Below are 18,820 nucleotides of genomic sequence, written 5' to 3'. Positions count from 1 at the left end.
AATCAGACATTAGCGATCACTGTTAGCATTGTCCCAGGTTAGCAATGCTAGCAATACCAGTTGACAACAACACAATTTTAAATGAGTATAAATACTTTGTGTACAACTGACTTAGTAAGACACAAATAGACAGAAGTGCTAATAATAAACTGTGTAATACTCAGACATGTATAAAGTAGAGATGTATAATAAAGAAATACAACTACTTCACTACATATTTTCACTTAATACTTTGTTACGACCCCTGATGGTATTGTTTTTTCCTTGTGCGCTATTTTGTTTTCTTTATTTTGGCAGGTTCAGTTAGTTGTCTTTCTTTGTTACTTGGTTTTATTTGTTATTTTGGAATATGCTCATCCCTGAAGTCATATTCCCTTATTTTTATCAATAAAAACATCCTGATTTAATTCATTTTCAGTGTCTAGTGTTTGGTCTGGCAGAGGGTCTGGGAGAGAGCCCACTCTCATTTTCTGTTATGGCCTGACCCTAGACCAGGTCGTAACAACTTTTATTTCTATATTTTTTATGTACTGCATTGTTACTGGCTACAATTCTAAAAATATTAGGAATCGTTCCAAATCCACATTATCACTAAAGCCAGAGCTGTAGATGCTCTGCACTGTCACTGGGTTTTATAAAAGCTCTTCATCATTGAGCGAATTAAGCTGGGATCAAAAAGTGGTCTTAAAAGAAGCCCTTGCTGCTCCCATTCTGCCTTTTGCTCTGTTGCCTGCCTGTATCTAAAATGCTTGAGCTTTGTTAGTTTGTTCAGCACCTTCAGCACCTTCAACACCTTCAGCTTTAAGTGGTCGTGGCAGTATATGTATATCGTTTAAACAATTTAATATTAATACTTTCAAATGCTTTCTGTAATTACTACATAATACACGTACTTTTACTTTCAGTACTTGAGTAGTACATTTTAGAATAAACTGCTTGCAATACTTAAGTACAAAAAATGTTGAATACCATACTTTAGTACTTTAAGTGTTAAGCTTAAAAATACTTCATATTCTACTCAAGTCATTTATACATTTACTCGAATCTGGGTCTCTACACAGCAAAAACAGGAGAGAAATTAACAGAGAAGTTAAACAGCTGAGAGTTGATTTTCACTCTCAAAGTGTAATTTTAACTCAGATTTAAATGGTGTTCAGTGTTGGAGTTATCTGACAGAGTTGAATATTCAGTGTTAATCCCACTAAACCCAATAAATACTGGCCAACTGCACAGGGATTTAATTAAACTCCACCCAGTTAAACAAGATATTTGCATAATGGGTGTGTCCCCCAGATCCTAACTTACCATCAGTGTGAAATCTTGCCCACCAGGGCTACATTCCATTGGGTATTGTGTTATATTTTGCTTAGTGGTTGTTTGTTTAGCTAACATAGTATAGGCTATAAGAGTAAGTTACCATCCGTTGAACAGCAAATTGTGAAAAAGTTTTGGTAATGCACTAAGAAATACAATGGAAGATTACACGCTAACCTGTCCTGAATAATAATTAAATAATAAAAAGTATTATCAATTAACTAATCTTCTTCCCATTTATATTTTTTGTCACTATATTCAGTGTTAGTGTAACAATTTAGGAAGTTAAATAAATACAAATGTGAGTTAAAAAGGAACTCTGGCAAGGTATTAAATGTTTTACTATTTTGAAAGTGATTTAACTCCAAAGAGTGCGGACCTATATAAACCCTGAAAAAGAGTTAAAATCAACTCTGTGGGAGTTAGTTTAACACTTGCCTTTTGCTGTGCTACTGCTTTGACTACTGTTGAAGTGCAGTGCAGCCATATTGGATTTTGAGCTCAGGGTTGGTGAGGCTCTCACGATTTTCTGAGGACGAAATTCAACACATAGACGCGTACCAGTTAAAACTTCCTATCTATGAAATTCTATTATCTAAGTTCTAATGGAACACAAGATTTGGGCACTGCTGCTTTAAGCAGGAATACCTCGGGCTCTGCTAACACAACAGTTATTTTAAGCTTGCCGGTGCTAATCCTTAGAGGTGCAAATTTAAGATGATCTGCGTTTAGATAATCTATAATAGGGCTTTGTTGAAGTTTGATTTAGGTCTGACGCAGCGTCAGTGATATTGCTCACCTTGTCTCGTTGGATTCAGTGGATTGTGGTTTGATGTAAGACTCTTCCCTCAGGCCTGTTCTGATGCTGTCTGATGCAACCAGCAGATAACACACTACCTGAAGAAAAAGCTGATATTGAACACTCTGTAAATGCTTTGTGCAGTAAGAAAGGCCATGCAGACAATGGAATGTGTCTAAATCAAATGTAGCAGATAAAAAGCAATTATAAAAGCTTTCATGTTTAGAAACCGCTTGTCCTATAAGAGTTTATGGGTAAGTGTGAATTTCACTGCAGATGGTACGATCTGTATAAACTGTGTGAACTAGTTTCTGCTACCATTTGGGAGCTAAGCAGCTTTGCAATTCAGTATCAACTCATTGAATTGTTGATACTGGTAGTAATTTTGGATGTCTTTAAAAACAAAAAAGAAAGTTATAACATAGTAAAGGCCATATGCTGACTGACATCAAAGACTAAATAATACAGGCAACCAGCAAAATACGAGTAAATCTAAGTAACTATATGACCAGAGGTGAAAAGTAATGAATTATATTGACTCATATTACTGTAATTAATTTTATGAGGAATTTGTAATTTTTTAAGTAGTTTTTAAAATAGCTAATTTTACTTTTATTTAGATACATTTTGACACAAGTAATTTATGTCACTACATTGAAAAACTTCCCATTACTGAGTAAATAATTAAATGCTGGGAAAAAAATTATCTGAATAAAAAGAAAATTGAGTTTTGTTCTCCATGGCAGTGCAGCTGAACTTTTCCCAGCAATGTTTATGATGGTTAGCGGGAGAAACGCTGTGTAAATCAGCTGTGTAGCCTTGGGTCTGTGTGCACAGCTCGGGGAAACTGGTGTTTTGTCGAGTTATGCTACCCATCGATATGTGCTTCTTTACGGCACTGCGCATGCGCTGACCAACATTCTTTTTTGTATGATTTCATGTTTTAATGATAATTCCATAAGTTTTTATTGGAAACATTAAACAATCTGCTTAAATGTAAAAAAAAAACTGTAAATAGTAGCTAAAGCATAGTGATGGCAAGTTAAAAAATAATAATGAACTGTAAAACTGTAAAAATACAGTTTATAGTCACATATATGACCAAAACCTTTTAACAGTAAAGAAAAAAAACGGATCGTTGAAACCTATGCCACTTGTTCTTGAAAATGTTTTATGGGGTGGTCTAAACAAATACTGCCTGACAGGTCCAAATTATTATATGGAATAATAGTTCATTAAAAAGATTATATTTATGATTTGTACTTTTTTACATCAAATAATTAAAAGTAACTATGTAACTTTTACTCAAAGTAAATTTTAAATTGAGTACTTTTACTTTTTTTTAGATGGGTACTTTTACTTTTACTTGAGTAGAATTTTAGCAAAGTAAAGGTACTTTTACTCAATTACAATTTTTCAGTACTTTTTCCACCTCTGTATATGACTAATATGACTAAATCTGATGACAAAATTAATTGGCATCTGCTTTAATAAATGGTAAGTTCATCATACATGTTTCTCACGCTAACTAGGAGCTTTTCAGGATGCATGTGAAGCACAAATTAATCAGCAAACGTTAACCATAAAAGTGTGAAAAGCAGTTTTACAGAGCATGTGAGAGAGGCAACCACACACACAAGAACACAAAGAAAGCAGTTACAGAAAATACTTTCAAACTGAACTCTAAAACTACTACTGTCACATTAAAAAACTGTGAGAAAAATTCTTATTTTTTTAATATAACCATTATGTTATTTTTTATTTTTGCTACTTTTTAATATTTACTTGTTACATAGCCTTATTCATAAATTTGACAGAAAAGTAAAAAAAAAATAAAAAAATCATTTCTGAATAGGGTACTCTCCTTCTTCCTTTCCTGAAGCAGGTCCTGATAAGAGCCAGTTTCATCATATTACCTTTTGATGGTCTTTGTGAGTACACTTGAGGATACTTTCAAACTTTCAAAGGCACAGCTGTTAACTGAAAGCCATTCCAGGTGTGCAAAACTGTCATCTAAGCAAGAGACGCTACTTTAAAGAATCTACAACATTCTGGTTTAACACTTTTTTGTTTAGTAAATAATTCCATATGTTTTTAGTATTCCATATGTATGACTTTAGTAGTAATCTACAATTCAGAAAATATTTGAATAGAATGAAGGTCTACAATTAATGTGTTCACAATAGATAACAATTAAACCATTAAAAAGATCGTTTTAAAACTTTCATTAATCCTTTGTACGTTGTATTCGTTTTATAAATAGATGCTTGACAGAATTAAAAAATGTCAAATTAATTTAGCCTGGCTGCTCTAAAACACCTGCTTTAAAAGGAGTAAGATAACAGTTTAGGAATTCCTTCTGGAACTGTTGGAGAAAATGGGTCACATTTCTAAGATGGACATTTGCACTGCTGCTAAATTCAGCTTATATATTTATATACTTATGCCCACACACACACACACACACACACACACACACACACACACACTTTAACATGCCTTTGCATTTAGGCCAAGGGGAGGGCAACTGTCTCAGCAAAACTGAGTGCAGACTAGGCGTGGGCAAAGTTGCCCTAAAATAATAACATGATATTTCAGGGGTTTTATTTTAGCAATAATAAAACATTCTTGTTGACGTGAAAACACACATTTTATTAAATACATATTAATATTATTATTTAATGTACCATTCAGCAAAAATAAAAAAATATCTGTTAATTTGTCTGCTTTATAACAGTAACTTGCCCAGAGTCTGTTTTTGTATAAAATAATAACAAATATACAAAAAAAATAATTTAACATAAAAATGAAGATAAACGTCATGGCGAGGCAGAACTCAGACAGATGTAAATTAATATATACTTTATTTACAAAAGTATAAGACAGAGGGATGGTCAAACACAGCAAAGTAGCAATGATATAGCATACCAGAGACGAGAAACAGTCCACAGGTCACACACAGACAGGGCAGTGTCAAAGGGGAAGGCAAAAATCAAGGTTGGAAAAAATACAAAGCAGGGTCAAAAACGAGAGATCATAGATACAGGCAAGAAAATGCATTGTACAAGGATAAACCGTCAATACTCAACAAAGGAGAGGTAAACTGAGCCCCTTAAATAGGGCCTAACACAGCTGATTAGAATTCAGGTGATTTGCTTCCTGGAGGTGCCATCTGCTGTGTCATGTGATCGGGATTGGGTGTGATGTCAGTGTGTGGTGCATCCTGGGCAATGTAGTCTGGAGACTGGAGATCGCAGGCAGAGCTGAGTGTGGGAGATATAGGAGCACTTTCAGTGCAAGGTGTGGCAACAGGGGTGCAACTACATACTTTTTGAGGTGTGTGCAAACATACTATCGGTGCCCGGTGATATATATATTTCTAGATGCAGAATATCAGTTATTTAATATCATATAATAATATGATTCACTATCTACTTACTTACTTGTTATGATCCGTTATATTGTAAATACAGCACCTGTCCTGCAGGTGCGTCACGATGAAAAAAAAAACATGCCTGATTAGCATACCTGTCAAGTCTTCCGTTTTGGCTGGAAAACTACCGTATTTTACTCCCGTATTAGTATTTTTCCGTAAATTTCCTTTATGATATTAAAAATTAAAAAACTTTGTTATTGAGGCGACTGATCGCTGTGTGTTTCTTAACCAATCGTGGTGCCGGTTCAAGAAGAAAGTCTCGCCTTTCAGGAGAAACAGCCAATCAGCTTCCTGGTTTTGAGGCATGCGGAGGAGGGTCAGTGTGGGGAAGCCCTCCCCTCCCCTCCCTCTGTCGCTGTGAGTTCAGACAGCTAGTCGGAGCAGCTGACAATATAACAGATCTGGATATACAGAGATTTTTCTAAAAGAAAGGTAAAGGAACTAGCCATGTAAACTGTGATGAGATTATTTCTGATAGCTGTTTAAAAAGACTAAGTTTACCTGTTAAAATCCCTTAGCCCCCTATGGAATACAGATCAGTCATTATGTATATCCAGCAGTGTATTAGACACATCATATCACCACTTACTTTATTAAGTGCATTTAAACAGAGACAGTTCTAGAACATGCAGTAGATATGCAGGAACAGGGTGTAGAAACACTGATCTAACGTGACTTCTGTTCATTTGTAGTTCATAGAAAGACCACAGTAAGACCTCTTGTCCTGAGTAAATGGAGGGGTTCCAGGCAATCCCCCCTAAAAATGTGCTTTTTTTACTTTAATTATATGTGTGTGCCAATGTTTAAGCAAATTTGAGAAAAGTATAAAGAGAAAGATTGTTGCAAAATAAATGCTTGTAAATTTTTATACACGTGATGTGAATGTTGCGAAATAATTTTTTGTAAAATAATTCAGGGCTAGTTTTAGGGTTTGTTAGTGTAACTTGGTGTAATCTATCTATCTATCTATCTATCTATCTATCTATCTATCTATCTATCTATCTATCTATCTATCTATCTATCTATCTAGGCCCCTTAGAACTAATATTTATTTATGGAATACATCTGTTCCATGTCCTTTTTATAAAAGCTCATATATAAAGCCCATATATATATATATAGGTATATTGAACCTCGGTTGGGTTAGTTGGATGGCTCGAAGCGGGCGGCAGGAAATTTCCCTTATTTTTAAATCCAAAACTTGACAGGTATGGGTGCAAGACCTCAAAACCCCCTCAAAAATCCTCCGCAGAGAGGCGGTGGGGGGCTGGGCGGGGCTTCCCTACTAGCCCACTGTGCTCCACAAAACCAGCAAGCTGATTGGCTGTTTCTTCTGAAAGGCAGAACTTTATCCGTGAACTGGCTCCATGATTCGCGTTAAGAGATGTTCCATTCACAGCCTCATCTCCTCACTAATAATACAGCTGATCTGAGCGAAACGATTCGGGGCTACAGGAAGCCCAGGCCAGGCGACACCCCTGTGTATTGTCATACATGAACAAACAGCTCTTACAAAAAATGCCGACTAGAAATAACTGTCCAGCATCGATTTGGCGCCCCCTCTAGTGCAGCGCCCCTATGCGTCGCATACGCTGCATACCCCCTTTTTGCGCCACTGAACTCTCACTAATGTTAGCTAGCTCGTTGCTAAGGTAATCTAGCTCACACTAATGTTAGCTAGCTCTCATTAATGCTAGCTAGCACATCATTAAGGTTAGCTAACTAGTTGCTAATGTTAGCTATGTTAACTCTCACTAATGCTAGCTAGCTCATTGCTAAGGTTAGCTAGCTCTCATTAATGTTAGCTAACTAGTTGCTAAGGTTAGCTAGCTCAATGCTGAAGTAGTATCACCCACACAAAAACACACACACACACACAGTTTTATACACATACACAGTATACATGACCCATGTGTGGAATTTAGAATTTAGAACACCAGCATGACCTCACAGATGAGTAGTAATGTAAAGCTGCTGAACAGCTCTAAATCTGTCATTTCTGTTGAGTTTGATGGTGGAGAACACACAGAAAGCTATGGAGCCGTGCTCTGATTCTACAGGTCAGTTCAGACACCCTTGTTGAAGGTTTATTTATTAGATTAATAATATTAGATTAAAAAATATATATTGTCTAATAGCCACATTTGCCTCTGATTAAGGCTTTAGTGACTGAATAGAAAATTATCCCTAGAAAGTAGCTATTTGTTTGTTTATGGACACTAGATCAGATTAGCACATTTACACAGCAAATTACTATTACAAAAAAAGAGTACATAAATATGATGTTGATGGTCTGTGCTGGTGAACTATGACATACCTTGAAATATACAAACCATCAGTGATGGGAATAACAGCGTTTAAATAATAACTTTTTTCAGTAACTAGTAATCTAACTAATTGCTGGGGCGAGTAACACAAAAGTAACGCAATAGTTACTTTTACTGTTAACTAGTAACTTTTATAGTGGAGTAACTCAGTTAGTAACTTTTTCAAAGTAACGTACCCAACACTGCAAACCATCTTATACACAGGTAGAGGTAAAGGAAAGAGGAAGAGAGTGGAGGAGCCATCCAGCTGTCCTGCTCATCTAGGAACGGGCAAAGTTCCTGTTACAGATGCCCCGCCCAGGAAAAAGAGGATGAAAGTGACAACTTCTGGATGTACAAAGGCCATAAAGCCAAGTTCATTAAGTTCATCAGACCACTGAACACAGTGAGGTGATCCTATCTGTATCTGTAAGTGAAGTAACCTATAATCAACTATCAACTGTAACTCTAAAGTTTATATCTCTCACTAATGTTAACTAGCTTGTTGCTAATGTTAGCTATGTTAGCTCTCACTAATGTTAGCTAGCTCTCACTAATGTTAGCTAGCTCGTTGCAAATGTTAGCTAGCTCGTTGCTAATGTTAGCTAGCTCTTATTAATGTTAGCTGGCTCGTTGCTAATGTTAGGTATGTTAGCTCTCACTAATGTTAGCTAGCTCTCATTAATGTTAGCTAGCTTGTTGCTAAGGTAAGCTATGTCCAAAGTTTATATTATGTAAATGTTTATATATAAACTGATAATTTGTAATAAATGATCTGAAAAGAGCTAATATTCATGTTTCACACTTTTGTTCCACAGACACCTTTGACTCGCTTTATAGTACTGGAGTGAAACTTGGTCAAGGATCGTTTGGAGCTGTGTTTGAGGGAACGCGCCTGTGTGACGGCCTACAGGTTTTTGATTTAAAAATCTCATTATCTCATCTATTTATTTAGTATTCCCTGTTTGAGACATTGTAATTTTAACGACTTGTGCTGTACCTGTGTGCAGGTGGCCATCAAATTTGTCACCAAACGGGATAGTGATTGCTACGTCCAAAGTGTAAGTACACCTAGAATCCAGATTTTACTTTTAAAACCTCAACAGAAATCATACTAGTGCTAAAAACACAGAACTGAAAATTAGTAATTACCTACAGCCAATGGGCACTTATAAACTCTTATTTTATTCAATTGCATTATATGAACCCATTCATTTTGGACTCACTGCAAGTGGGTATTCTCCTCTTTGGAGCATCACGAGTTCCCATGTATGTTTAGTTCTGATGTGTTCTCGTGACAAAGCACAATTCCACATGTTCTCACTCAAATATCATTCTAACTCACAACTTTGCACAATTGCATCATTTAATACAGCTTGGTCACCTGAGAATCACTGACCTTCAAATACACAAATAATAAATACTTTTTTTTTACCTTTTTGTATGTGAACTGATTTTCCTCGTCATGTTTCTCATGACATACTGTAAATGCTATATGGGGGGGTTCCTACACCGCACCAAATAAATATAAAGAACAGAAAGCCAACATATTTCATATTTTTATGGACTTGTATGCATTTGAAGTCAAAAACATAACCAAATACTTTTGATAATAGTGCTTTGAATTGATCTTGTCAGTGTTTATTTAATGCTCTGCAAGAGATAAGCATTAAAAATAGCTGTGTGTGTTGTTTTGGTGGAAGGAATCAGTTTTGCTAGAGATTTGTGGAGTTTCAACAAAGCAGTTCATAATTTTCAGTTTGTTGTTTAGAGTTTTAGAGAGAAACTGGGCCAAGTTTCTAGAAATCTGTTTAAACATTTGGGAAAAACTGTAAAATTTAATAAAAAATTCTCATAGACTAACCTCAGTGTAACAATGTTTTACTGCAGGTGGATGATGATTCCAAGTCTGTGCCTATTGAAGTAGCACTGATGCTGAGAATGAGCAATCCCCCAGTTGACAACATAGTAAAACTGATTGAATGGTTTGATGAGCCTGAGCGCTTCATCCTGATCCTGGAGCGCCCTCAGCCATGCATTGACTTGGAGACCTTCCTTGACAGCAATGGGGGATCCCTCACTAAGACCATGGTCAAAGATATCATGCTCCAGGCGGTGAGGGCAGCAAGGAAGTGCTACCAGCGAGGCGTCCTACACCGAGACATCAAGCCTAAGAACTTCGTCATCAACACCGACACCATGGAGCTGAAACTTGGTTGTGGGGACTGGGTCAGGAGAGATGGATATGCTAATTTCGCAGGTAAAATTAGGTTAAGTGCTCTAAATTCACTACAAAATGCACACATTACCTTTTAAATTCAAATCCTGAGAAGACCCTCGCATCCTATAGCAACTGTAGCTGTTAAATATAAAACACCAAAACAGAAAATGTTCTCCGCTCTTTTTTTTTGTTTTCAGGCACATTTAAATACTGTCCACCAGAGTATCTGCTCAGCAAGAGGTACCACGCAAGATCAGCAACGGTCTGGTCTTTGGGAGTCCTGCTCTTCAGGATGATTTGTGGATACCACCCCTTTACAACTGCAAAGGACATCCTGGAGGGGATTTCGTACCTTGATAACAGCCAGTCTGATGGTAAGATGAATTGGAAGCATCCTGATAAACAAGGAAGATGAAACAGACAGTGACTCTCCCTTTCAAACTCATATACTCTACACCAGGGGTCTCAAAGTAGCGGCCCGGACGCGGTTTCATACGGCCCCTCACGGGTTAACAAAATAAACATACATCTGGCCCGCAATTCAATTTAATTATTCATGCTTTATTATGTTCGTTTTCATATTTTATCTTAACTTGTATTTTGGTGTGTGTGTGTGGTTTTTTTTTTTTTTTTTTGCTTACGCTGCGTTGCCTGCTTTAGTAGTCTTCAGTAGCCTTCAACAGTCTAACCTTGCAGCCGTGGTGTGTCCACTAAACTCCGTAGTTATAAACATCCTGAGGTTAGCAGCGCGCTAACTGACCTGTTTATAATGTAATCCGAGCAGTGCCTCCGTGACGCTTCTCTAAACTGCTGCTGTTAGCTGCTTGGGCTGAAAGATGAACTGTAGAGAGCTGTATTATCCGGTTAGTGGGGTTATTTTATTTCATACACAGAAGAACTTACAAATTTTTAAAAACGCTCCAGACTGGCTCAGCTGAGCCCTGTAGCCCGTGGCTGGGCTGCAGCTCTGACTAAGCAAAGACTGCGGGCTTGTGGTGCTGCAGCTGCAGCTCCGACTAGTGGTTGGATGAGGAACTGCTAAATCTGAGGAAATGCTAAATCTGTCACAGCTCACAATTTTTGATTTTATATTTATTAAGCCTTATTTCAGTATCAAACGTTTTGATCAAAGTTAATATAACTTATAAATTAAAAGGATTTATGTTAATAGAGCAACAAGCAACCATTTTTCCATGCAACTGTAATATTTGATTGAATAAATAGTATATTGAGAGTTATTTAACATTAAGGAGTAATTACATTCATTTTGTGTTACATCTGGTTACATTTTCTTATATTTATAAGTTACATCTGGCCCTCAGAGGACAGCCAATATGCCAATGTGGCCCTCGGCAAAAATGAGTTTGAGACCCCTGCTCTACACTATGTTCAGAGGTGTCAAGTAATGAAGTTCAAATGCTACTGTATGTCACTTTACTTAAGTAGAAATTTGGGTTATCTATACTTTACTGGAGTAATTGTTGTTCTAACTAATTTTTACTTCTACTCCTCACATTTACACTCAATAATCTGTCAATTATATACTTTCTACTCCCTACATAAAAAAAAATCTTGTTACTCATCTTTCATTTCAGCATGTTTTCATTATGGCTCATCATCATTCAAAATAAAATATACCAAGATAAATATCTTCATCCAGATAGAGTGAACCTGATTGTGGTTGGATGAGAAATACAAACATATACCATTTCGACACCCTGTTGGTGTCATATATCATTATATTCATTATGGCTTTTAGTAAAATGTGTTTTTAGAACACATTTTAGTGCACTATAGGACTAGGGGGGTAATGCACTATAGGACTCTGTGGGTGTGGCTTTTGTCCTTACTGGCTTTAATTTTCCCCTCACATTACTTTTACTTTTATTTTTTTAAGTAGTTTTGAAATCAGTACCTTTATACCTTAATTAAAGAAAAAGCTTGAGTTGATACTTTCACGTTCTACAGAAGTATTTAAACCCTATTATCTATACTTCTACCTGAGTAATGATTGTCAATACTTTTGACACCTTTGTCTAAGTGTAAAGAATATGAGTTAAAGTGCAAATCATTGCAGCGGTAGTCTTCTTCACATGGTAGCCTTTTTTTGTAAAATGTAAATATCATGAAAAGAAATGTAAAGAAAAGATAAATGTCATACCGAAACATCATTATTGAAGCATCTCTCTCTTACCCAAACTTCTCTTACTCCATCACTCTGCCTACACAGAATGCTGGGATCTGATTCACTGGTGTCTGCAGTGTGAACCAGCTATGAGGCCTTCTTTCCAGCAGATCCTGCTGCACGACTGGTTTGAGTCAGCGTAGTCTCAGGTTAGCCAGGGTAGAAAGGGAAGAAATACTATGAGAAGAAGCAGTAAAAACTAAAACATCGGCTTTTGTGATAGAATAGGTAAAGGACAAGATATTGAGATGTTATTATAAGATAAAAGAAATAGAAATCTAAAGTAAAATGAAAACTATAAAATATTTGAGAGTACATCTTCAGTAATGGCATTTTGATTGTTTTGTGTTTCAGGTTGTGGAAAGAGATCCCTAGCAGTGGCTTGCTGACAGAAATAGTGTGGAAGTTGTGTGTAGAAGTTGGTGAGAAGTGTAGCTGTGTAGAGTAGTTGTGCTATCCGGTGTCGACCAGAGGAGGATGGGTTCCTCTTTAGAGTCTTGGTTCCTCCTAAGGTTTCTTCCTCTGAAATTGAGGGAGTTTTTCCTTGCCACTGTTGCCTTTGCGCTTGCTCTAAAGAGGCTCGGACCCGGAAAATACTATATAGCTTATATAAGCAAATTATGTAATTATATAAGCTATGTAAGTGAATAAGTGATTTGAATGAGTGTAGAAGTGAACTAGCTGTGAGGAAGAATGCACAGAATGCAATAAACATGAATTAAGACCATTGCAGCTCTCTATTGTGTGTTTATATGAAACATCATGCTAATGTCTAGTTATACTCAGTTATATTTGCTACTGTATCCATTAACTGTATTAATGAAAAAGCCATTCCACACCTTTATATGACAAGGGACATTTTATACCTCTTTTTACACAATGTAGAAAAGGTCTATGCACTATACAAAACATGTTTGTTTAAGGGCTCTGTCACTTTTATGCAAATTAGCGGTTGTCATGCTATGTTTAAGTTGAGTTTTTACCACATGTTAGTGTAAGCTTGTGCTAAATGGCAAAACACAGTTAATGATTAACTGTTATAGAAGGATAAAGATAATGTTGTGACGTTTCATAAAATCATATGATTACTGACACAATAACTTTCCAACTGATTCACAGAAATTGGATGGACGGATTTTTTTGTGATTGGAGTGTTGGACTCTTGGGCACTTAAAACAAGACAATTGTTATTTTAAGTTAAAACTAAGGATTGTGTATACATTGTGTAATACATACACTCCTTAATCTCTGCACATAGGCCCATACTGTCATGGTAGGCAGTGGTGAACCTGCATACTTTTTGAGGTGTATGCAAACATACTAACATTTCTAACCAGCACCTGCTGAGATATTAGAATCAGTTTTATGTACCTTTTGAGATATTAGTGTCAGTTTTACATACTGCTGATGAATTTAGATGAAAGCAGATGTTGTGTGGAAGCTATGCCAAGAAACATTTCCACCTTCCCTAGAGAAACATTTCCATCTGCAGCATTAGACAACTGATTTATGCTCCAAAATCACACGGGCTCAGAGCAGCTGCAAATGATCCAACACAACCACACACTGTTTAAACATGGCTGAACTGAAAAATGTGGTATTATTCTGTCGTAATATTGTGATTTTAAAAATCCATGTTGTGACAATGGCAGTATTCTGTCTTGAGAGCAGGGTATTATTTACAGTGAAGCTAAACTGCAAGCTTTATTGTTTATGTTTGCAGTTTTTATGTATGAACGAAGTATTCTGCATGGTATATTGTAGCTACATTACATTTGTTGATGTTGATGTCACTTTATTTTATTACAATATTATAATTTTATGTAAAACATAATATAGCGTATTTTTTGCACTATAAGACGCATTGGATTATAAGGCGCACTATCAATAAACGTCTATTTTCTGGTCTTTTTTCATACATAAGGCGCACCAGATTATAAGAAGCATTATACAACACTAATAAGCAACAGGAGTGTCACCATGTTTTCCTTCTAAATCAGCAGGTTAAGTAAAGATAAGCAAAGCTAAGCTTCTTAAATATATATATTCTTTTAAAGTCAAATGAGCACTGGATGTTAATCTACACAGATTCCTTTACTGACAACTGTTTTTTTTGGGGGTGAGTAAAGAGCTTCAGTTTATTTACAGTAAGCTTAGATTTAGATTTAGATTCTCTAGCACTAAAGGCTGGAGAATTAGCATTACCTGCTAACCGCTAGTGCTAGGGTTTAGCAGCAAGCTACAATTCGATAATACTCACCTCTAAATGGCAAAAGGGCTAGCGCTGAGCAATGTTTAGCGGCTAATGCTAATACTGCTCCAGCCTCGGTGCTGGAGAACTGAACTGAAACTCCTGTATAACACTGTACCTCAGCGGAGTGGCTTTACTGCTCCTTACAACCTGACTGGTAAAATTAATACACAAGATGCACTGGATTATAAATGCGCCTTATAATGCATCATATACAATAATAAAATAGAGAAAAAATTACAGTTTTCTCTTTGCGCTGAATATTTAAAATTGTTATAGTAAAAGTAGTTTAGTGGTATATCTTTAGATGAATCTCTTCTAAGACATCTAAGATATTTTTTATTTTAAAAAGAACAGAAATGTCTTAATAAAGCTGTGAATAAGCTGCCGAATCATTCAGAAGCTAAAGAATAAAGCTTTATATCCCCAATAAAACACACTTTCATTTCAATCAGTTTTACCTTTGATTTCCTCAACCTTTTATTTCTTGGACAGAACTAATTCTTTTATTATTATTCTTATTGCTGTTCATCCTTTTTTTTTTTTTTACTTTCAGCTTTCCCAAGAAGATTTTATTTCCCCAGTGAACTGGTTCTTCTCATAATGTGTTCAGATATGTTCATATGAGAGCTTCAGTTGGTAAGCTGGGGTTCCAGTGAGAGATGCATGTTAGATTAATGATGTCTTTGTCATAGGAGATGCATTTGAGCAGATGGATGGATGGATGGATGGATGGATGGATAGATGGATGGATGGATAGATAGATCTCAATCCCAGTGGTGTTTACATATAACAGACAGAATAAAAATAGCAAAAACCTAGGAGTAGTAGGAGTGGAAAAAATGTAGAAAATTGCAAACCAGAATATGTTTTATATTACAGATTCTTCATAGTAGCACCTCTTGCTTAAATGACAGTTTTGTACATCTTGGCTGGATTTTCTCAGTCAGCTTTATGAGGTAGAGTCACCTGGAATGTCAATAGTTAGTTACTTAAATTTCTTGCTCTCTTAAAGTGTTTCAGAGCATCAGTTGTAAAGTTTTAAAGAGATTTTTTTTTATAATTATTAAAAAAATATTTTGAGATTCCAAGTCATGCTTAATATTTTGAGATTCCAAGTCATTATTTTGAGATACTATCTCATTATATTGAGATACTAGTAGACTGTACAGAGACAGAGGCAGGTGAGACAAAGACACAAAATGCTATTACTAATATTGAGGATTACTTCAGACGTGGATTCACAAATCATGAAATATTGGTGTCTTTAGAGGAATCACACAATATCAAAATAAGCCTCCAGACCTTGGAGAGAAGAGATTAATTTAATAACACACACTGAAATTCTATTTTAGTGTGTTGGAAGAGTGTGGCTGTGGATCCGACTGTGCTGTGTGTTATGTATGTGTAGTGTCACCACTGGAATAATTAGTCTGATATAGTCTGATATAGTATCTCAAATATTGATAGAGTATCTCAAAATAATGACTTATTGTGTCACAATATTAAGATGACAGTTTACTTAATAAAAAAAAGAAAGCTGGATTATTTTCATTTAAAGGTGGCGGGAATGGGCTTCCATATTGATCCATACTATGGCAAGAACTAAAGAAAATATTTTAATAAATGAAGCTCAGTCAATCCGACACATTCCAAGAGCTTTGAAAGTATCATCAAGTGCAGTCTCAAAGACCATTAAAAACGTTGTGATGAAACTAGGTCTCATCAGGACCGGCCCAGAAAGGAAAGACCAAGAGTTACCTCTGTTTCACAGGATAAGTTTATCAGCATCACCAGCCTCAGAAATGGATTAAAATAAGTTAAGTTAACAGCCCCCCAGCCCCCCCCCCCCCAGATAAGAGCCACCTTAATGCTTCACATAGTATTTTGTTTGGTTAACACTTTTTAGTTTACTACATGGTTCCTTATGTGTTTCTTTGCAATGCAAAATAAAATAATTAAATGATAAGGTACTATATATTCAAAATGTAAGCATCTTTTCTAGTTGTTACAGTAACCCTTTGTGCCACCATACATTAACTAATCCATTAACTAGAGAGTTTTCTAGAATGAGCACCAAAGCTACATGTTAGCAGAATGTGAGCTGGCAGCAGGAACAGAAGGCACTTAGCGCAAAACATCCAACCGTGCCATGAGGGGAGGCAACAAGCTGGTAAAAGGCAAAGAGTTTAATTCTGAAATTACCTCAAAAAGCCATAAATCACAGCCCGGCTTTTGTTCTGTAATTTATGACTATGTTCTTTGTCCTCAACGCCGTTTAATATTGCAGACTGCGAGCGACGGGCCAGGTACCAAGCTGCATCAACTAAAACGAAACAAAATACACATTTACCATGCTCTCTGTTAATTAACCCACAGCTAGTGCAGGGGCAGCATTAGGGCTTTAATCTGATCATGCAAACAGTAAATGATATGTGGCAGCCCGCCATGGAGCAGGTGGTGCTGGAACATTTACCTGGACACAGTTCAGGGATAAAGAAAAAAAAAATTCTCAAGACACAAGACACACTGGGGTCATCTCTATGGTGACAAAGTCTGCCCAGTGGTGGAAGCATATGGTGAGATCCAGGGAAGCTTCTGTTTATGTGTACCTGCTGTAAACAAAGGTCATGGGGTGTCAATGCATCACCAATATGTCCCATAGATTTTCCAAGGTGAAACTCACACACAGTAACAGATGGAGAGGTGGGCGATGTTTGTGCTACATCACTGGATAAAAGTCACTTTTGATTCTCTACAGGAGGAAGATGTGAGTGTACAGATGTACAGGTGGAGATCAGTAACAGGTAGACTAAAGAGAAATACTGCTCTGTACATAACAAAGGTTGGTTGGCAATACTTTGCACTGAGCAAGAAAAACATTCAGGTACTGTATTTCTACAGCCAGACTAATGCCACACAGGTTTATGTAATCTTGGAGTCAGGTGACTAAGGAGTGGGAACCGGCTCTGATTGGTGGTGTAACACCTTAGCCCATGTCTGTCTTCTGTTTCTCCCTCATTTGGTCTCTTGTGCTCCTGCCCCTCTGTTTACCTGTCATGTTTCCCAGCCATGTGCTATTGTTGTATTTAGTATCTGTCTCCACCCTAGCTCTGCCCCAGCCCTGCCCTATAGCAATTAGTGTTCTCACCTGTGTCCTGTCTGTAACCCCGCCCCCTCGTCATCCAAGCCCAGGTGTTTCCAGTTTTCTGTTCCCTCCATATGTATTTAAGCCCCTCTGTTTTTATGTGCAGTGTCGAGTCTTTTGTATTCTTGTCTTCCGTGTACTCTAGTGTTGTGTTCCGTGGTCCCTGTATCTAGGTCTGTTATGATATCTTAGTTAGTTTGTTAAGTTTGTTAAGTATATGTTTCTTGTGTTATTATAGTTATTCTGTGTTTTATTTTACACCTACTTTTGTTCATAGTTTTCTTAGTTCTGAGTTTTTTGCGTTACCTGTGTTTTGTTTATTGTTTTTATTTATCTTGTTTGTTTTATAAATAAATATATAATTTGCACTTACGTCCATCCCTTCTCACTGCGTAACAGGTGGAAGTGGAGCACATTGTGGGATTGTGGGAAATGGAGTCTGTAGGGTGTATGATGGTAAAGGAAGGCCTGAGACCCGACAGCTAGTAAAATTTTGCAGGCAAAGAGTCAAAAAGTGGAAAGAGTGCACATTTGTAGCGCAGAAAAACGGGCCAAAGAGTCTAAAAGCGGAGAGGGTGCGCATTTCTTGCGCACAAAAACGTGCCAAAGAGTCTAAAAGTTGCCGTAATTAAGGAGTTTAATATTAGGAGACATTGTGAAATTAAACATCAATTTGAAAAATCTTAGTTTACACAACACTGTCCAAGATAAAGATAGTAAGTCAAGTAAAATGGTGTGTAAATGAAATAATCAGGAAATAAGTATTATTTAAAGTGGTATATTTTATTATTTGTTTTATTACGGGGTGTGGCCCGTGACTTCAAATATATTTCTCCTTCTGGCCCCCAACAATAAAAAGTTTGGACACCCCTGCTCTACAGCATACAGTAGAGGATACTAGAGAAAATGGCTTGTTTTGGAGATGGTAATTTCTTGTTCATTTCAGACACAGCCTGGTCAAAAAAAGTTGGCACCTAAATGATCTGGAGTTGATGCTGCAGTTGGTCTGCAGGTCTAGATTCAGCAACAGTATGTGATGGAAGATTGAGGTCAGCTGACTACCTGAATATACTGAATATAAACCAGGTTATTCCATCAATAGGTTTTTTTTCTTCCCTGATGGCACGGCCATATTCCAAGATGACAATGTCAGGATTCAT

At 36.7% G+C, this 18,820-nt stretch overlaps 1 protein-coding gene and 1 long non-coding RNA gene across 2 annotated transcripts; one reads left to right on the top strand and one right to left on the bottom strand.

Annotated features, from left to right (window-relative positions):
- The first annotated feature begins 7,411 nt into the window (after window positions 1–7,411).
- On the top strand, window positions 7,412–12,988 carry LOC111193727 (serine/threonine-protein kinase pim-1). The gene is made up of 8 exons (XM_022675398.2): window positions 7,412–7,609; window positions 8,081–8,230; window positions 8,674–8,768; window positions 8,866–8,916; window positions 9,746–10,115; window positions 10,274–10,450; window positions 12,307–12,410; window positions 12,616–12,988. Exons 1-7 carry the CDS (start codon window positions 7,561–7,563, stop codon window positions 12,402–12,404), a joined length of 990 nt encoding a protein of 329 aa, XP_022531119.2. The 5' UTR covers window positions 7,412–7,560; the 3' UTR covers window positions 12,405–12,410; window positions 12,616–12,988.
- On the bottom strand, window positions 9,983–12,378 carry LOC125782642 (uncharacterized). The gene is made up of 3 exons (XR_007425363.1): window positions 12,271–12,378; window positions 10,165–10,471; window positions 9,983–10,066 (listed from the first exon to the last, which is right to left on the bottom strand). It is a non-coding gene; the product is annotated as an uncharacterized LOC125782642 (long non-coding RNA).
- Window positions 12,989–18,820: the final 5,832 nt, after the last annotated feature.

The sequence above is a fragment of the Astyanax mexicanus genome, chromosome 18 (assembly GCF_023375975.1).
Source record: "Astyanax mexicanus isolate ESR-SI-001 chromosome 18, AstMex3_surface, whole genome shotgun sequence".
NCBI classification, from domain to species: domain Eukaryota; kingdom Metazoa; phylum Chordata; class Actinopteri; order Characiformes; family Acestrorhamphidae; genus Astyanax; species Astyanax mexicanus.
The sequence above is the reverse complement of the archived record's forward strand: the minus strand, read 5'-3'. Positions and strand labels throughout refer to the sequence as shown.

Coding starts and splice junctions, on each gene's coding strand:
- LOC111193727 (XM_022675398.2), top strand. CDS start 7,561: ATGGTGGAGAACACACAGAAAGCTATGGAGCCGTGCTCTGATTCTACA. Junction 8,917..9,745: donor GTGATTGCTACGTCCAAAGT/GTAAGTACACCT, acceptor GTTTTACTGCAG/GTGGATGATGATTCCAAGTC. Junction 10,451..12,306: donor TGATAACAGCCAGTCTGATG/GTAAGATGAATT, acceptor CTGCCTACACAG/AATGCTGGGATCTGATTCAC.